Below are 1,401 nucleotides of genomic sequence, written 5' to 3'. Positions count from 1 at the left end.
CCGACACGAAAGTTGCTTCCCAGAACGAGAATGGCGTCGAGAAGATGATGCAGAGTGTCATGGAAAAGATCCGCGACGAGATCCGCAAGTACGCTCGTGAAACAAACAACCAGGAGAGCGCTGAACGCTTCAATGATGAGGCCCCCGAACGTGGCATACGTTTTGATGACACTGAGGCCCCGGAGAGCGTGAAGCCCAAGGACATGGCGACACAGCAGGATTCTGAGGTGGAGTTCAACACCCTCCGTGCCGGGCAGCGCCTAAGGCACGCTATTTGAGACCGAAACAAGAGAAATAGTTTGAGAAAGTGTCAACGACAAATTGAGCAAGTATGCATTTGCGTCGCCTCTTGGGGCTTACGAAGTTATCGCGGGGCCAGTTACGATCGGCGTTTGGCGACCGCTCTCTCAATTTTCGTCAACTTTTCCTGCTCCTCTGTCACCGCCAGCAGGTACCTCATGACTTCATTGTCGCCTGCGAGGCGGTCCATCTGTTCCTGCTTCGACCAAAGTAGATGCTGATTCCGCTCGTCCCAAAGTGCTGCTTCTCTCTCTGTCCTTCTGTAGTTCGGATCGTCCATGCAGTGCCGCGAGTCGACGAACGCGCTGAGTGACTTCGTTCCCTGTTGCCCACGTCAAGATTCCGCAGAAAGCACATGTGACAAGAGTCGCCGTCAAATAGGATATGTAGCCAACGTACAACGAGCTGACTTCAGCCGTGTCGGAGAAACCGACTAAAAACTGAGCCAGAGAGTTGGCGCTGACCGACCCCACAGTTAGCCTCTCCAGGGCCAAGGCCAGGAGCAGCGTTCCGGGGGCGCAAAAGCCCAATAGCATCGCTGTTTTCCTCACTGCCCGCGTTTGGCGGAAAAACGCCCAGCTGAGTATGATTATGGAGGCCGCCACAACGAGGCATACAGCAACGGAAATGCCCAACCTAAGGAAGACGCTCCCGAGGCCCCAGCGCTGCAGCGTGTCGCACATGTCGAGGTGAACAACTCCCAGCATAGAGCTGAAGGCGGGACGGCAGGCGGTTGTCACGGCGTCGGGAATGGACTTCCCGTCGAGCTCTCGTACGATCGTTCTGCAGAGGAAGGTCATTGGCCTGAGAAGGGGACCTAGCCCCTGTCTGATCGCCTCCGGCGCGGAGTCCCAGACCGGCAAGCAGTCTGCGCTGAGGTTAATTCGATGCAGAGAGCTTTGGAACTGGATTCCTTGATTCAGGGGCAAGCGCATTACTTGGAAGTGGTAGTCCGGGCAGTACATCCCAAAGATGAGGCAAATGATTGCTGTATGCAAAAGTTTCCGTCTTGCTTACTGACGACCCCAACTAGAGCTACAATTATGCCTCTAAGGCGCGTAGGAATCATGCCGTGTGCACTTTTCGAGATCCAGATTCGTG

At 55.1% G+C, this 1,401-nt stretch overlaps 2 protein-coding genes across 3 annotated transcripts; one reads left to right on the top strand and one right to left on the bottom strand.

Annotated features, from left to right (window-relative positions):
* Nucleotides 1–44: 44 nt before the first annotated feature.
* KVP17_001442 (uncharacterized protein) lies at nucleotides 45–278 on the top strand (the record flags this gene model as incomplete). The annotated part of the gene is made up of 1 exon (XM_068516849.1): nucleotides 45–278. One exon carries the CDS (start codon nucleotides 45–47, stop codon nucleotides 276–278), a length of 234 nt encoding a protein of 77 aa, XP_068371518.1.
* A 101-nt stretch (nucleotides 279–379) lies between these two features.
* On the bottom strand, nucleotides 380–1,369 carry KVP17_001441 (uncharacterized protein; the record flags this gene model as incomplete). 2 transcript variants are annotated; one of them, XM_068516848.1, is made up of 3 exons in its annotated part: nucleotides 380–605; nucleotides 634–1,288; nucleotides 1,318–1,369. In XM_068516848.1, the coding sequence occupies 3 exons, from the start codon at nucleotides 1,367–1,369 to the stop codon at nucleotides 380–382; spliced, it is 933 nt and encodes a 310-aa protein (XP_068371517.1). The 2 variants fall into 2 exon arrangements, with proteins under 2 accessions (XP_068371517.1, XP_068371516.1); XM_068516847.1 differs by lacking the exon at nucleotides 1,318–1,369 and having other exon boundaries at nucleotides 465–1,265.
* Nucleotides 1,370–1,401: the final 32 nt, after the last annotated feature.

This window comes from the organism of the source record quoted next (genome assembly GCF_019968985.1).
Source record: "MAG: Porospora cf. gigantea B chromosome Unknown PgB_NODE_8308_length_1401_cov_120.146, whole genome shotgun sequence".
NCBI lineage: Eukaryota > Apicomplexa > Conoidasida > Eugregarinorida > Porosporidae > Porospora > Porospora cf. gigantea B.
This window is presented reverse-complemented; position numbering and strand designations above follow the sequence as displayed.